Source organism: Limulus polyphemus, unplaced genomic scaffold (genome assembly GCF_000517525.1).
Source record: "Limulus polyphemus unplaced genomic scaffold, Limulus_polyphemus-2.1.2 Scaffold2903, whole genome shotgun sequence".
Lineage (NCBI taxonomy): Eukaryota > Metazoa > Arthropoda > Merostomata > Xiphosura > Limulidae > Limulus > Limulus polyphemus.
The window spans coordinates 134,980-136,970 of record NW_013668513.1 but is presented as its reverse complement, the minus strand read 5'-3'; the positions used below and the strand labels follow the sequence as shown (position 1 = coordinate 136,970).

The window sequence follows — 1,991 nt, the reverse complement described above, 5'->3', positions numbered from 1 at the left end:
GGAAGGCAGCTAGTCATCACCCCCCACCGCCAACTCTTGGGCTTCTCTTTTACCAACGAAAAGTGGGATTGACCGTCACATTATAACGCCCCCACAGCTGAAAGGGCGAGCATGTTTGGTGGAACGGGGATTAAACTAAAACAATGAGTTCGTATTGTGTTTTTAACGCTCTACTTTTACTTATCTTAATTCGGGTTTTATTACACTTGAATTCGAGTTTTGATTGTATTTTAATTTGGGGTTTTGATTGTATCTTAATTCGGGTTTTGATTGTATTTTAATTCAGGTTTTGATTGTATTTTAATTCAGGTTTTGATTGTATCTTAATTCGGGTTTTTGATTGTTTTTATTTCGACCTTTTCAGTGCAGCGGTGACCATATTCGTTGTTTATTCGAAGAAATTCTGGAACATGATTTTTCTATATTTCGGTCCATCAGGAAGAGGAAGGAGTGGTATTTAGGCTTCAATAAAAACGGAAAACCGCTGGCTAGCAAGAAGTTCCGGCGGAAAAGGTTGAGGAAGTGCTTTAGGTTTCTGAAACGGGACAACGGCTTCACCAGCAGCTCCGAAGTTTCCGTCAATGGCCCTGTTCTAGGAAACCATTCTGAGCTTTTACATAACCTAGCAGGTGAAATCACTGGTGGACAGACTATGCGGCCACGAACGCGGAGAAACCGCCGTCTGAACGTGAACTAAGGCACAGAACTTGTACTTTACGAATGCGTTACAATGAAGGCGTTGTCTTACGAAGGAATATAACGTATTTCTTTCACCGGAAAACGTTCTTTTTTTCGATTGGGCTAGATGGCGCGGACAACGCGATGATTTGGATTGAATTATTATAGGTTGTTACTAATGCTGCCCTAAACAAGGATGAAAAAAAACCTTCTGTTTTACATTCCAGAACAGTCGCGAAGAAGTTGAAATGCACATCGTTAAAGAACATCTAAAATAACTTTATGAAAATAACTGGTTGTAAATAGTTTGCGACGTATTAAAAGTAAACGAATTCCTGCTTAGACTCAACCAAAATCACCGGATTTGTGTTTCATCTGGTTGCAGCTGGTCGTATGACGTTGAAATACTGATCGAAGTATCCAGAACAGTGTTCAAAACATTTGTGAACCTTTGTTTAATTCAACGTTCCTTTAAGCAGCGACAGTTACGACCTCTGTTGATGGCCAGTTTCGAAGTTTTTGACATTGTTGTTTATAAAGTGTGATGAGACAGTGGGTCCTCTTTCTTCAGTTGTTAGATTGAGAAACGACTGTCAGATCACGACATCTTGTGGTCATAAAAGTCTTTACTTCATCTTGCTTACTTCGAAATGAGAAAGAAAACTTGCAAAAAAATACTCCTTCTTTCAGTAAAATACAAGTTCAGTGTTACTCTCTTGAATGTGAAATATGTAGTAGTAGTAGTAATACACTTACGTTTCAGATTAGTCTGCTCAAATTGTGGTTCGTTAGTATCGAAACGTTACAAATTAGTGCCATAAGAAAACATGTAGTACCATAGTTTGTTAACTACTGAGAAAAGACCGATTCTCAATATCATTGGGTTACAGACTAGTACCTTTAGGTAGTGTTCATATCGCTAGGTTGCAACTGGTCACTCTCAATAATAAGACCATTGGGTTACAGACTAGTACCTTTAAGTAGTGTTCATATCGCTAGGTTGCAACTAGTCACTCTCAATAATAAGACCATTGGGTTACAGACTAGTACCTTTAGGTAGTGTTCATATCGCTGTATTATAACTGATAACTCTCAATAATAAGACCATTGGGTTACAGACTAGTACCTTTAGGTAGTGTTCATATCGCTGTATTATAACTGATAACTCTCAATAATAAGACCATTGGGTTACAGACTAGTACCTTTAGGTAGTGTTCATATCGCTGTATTATAACTGATAACTCTCAATAATAAGACCATTGGGTTACAGACTAGTACCTTTAGGTAGTGTTCATATCGCTGTATTATAACTG

General features: G+C 38.2%; 1 protein-coding gene across 1 annotated transcript in view; it reads left to right on the top strand.

The window, feature by feature from the left end:
• The window catches only part of LOC111087960 (fibroblast growth factor 8-like), a gene marked incomplete at its 5' end in the record, with an annotated part of 15,240 nt that extends 14,543 nt beyond the window's left edge, over positions 1-697 (top strand). The window contains one exon of the mRNA XM_022396482.1: positions 365-697. Coding sequence (XP_022252190.1) covers positions 365-697 — 333 coding nt within the window. The remainder of the gene's footprint in view (positions 1-364) is intronic.
• Positions 698-1,991: the final 1,294 nt, after the last annotated feature.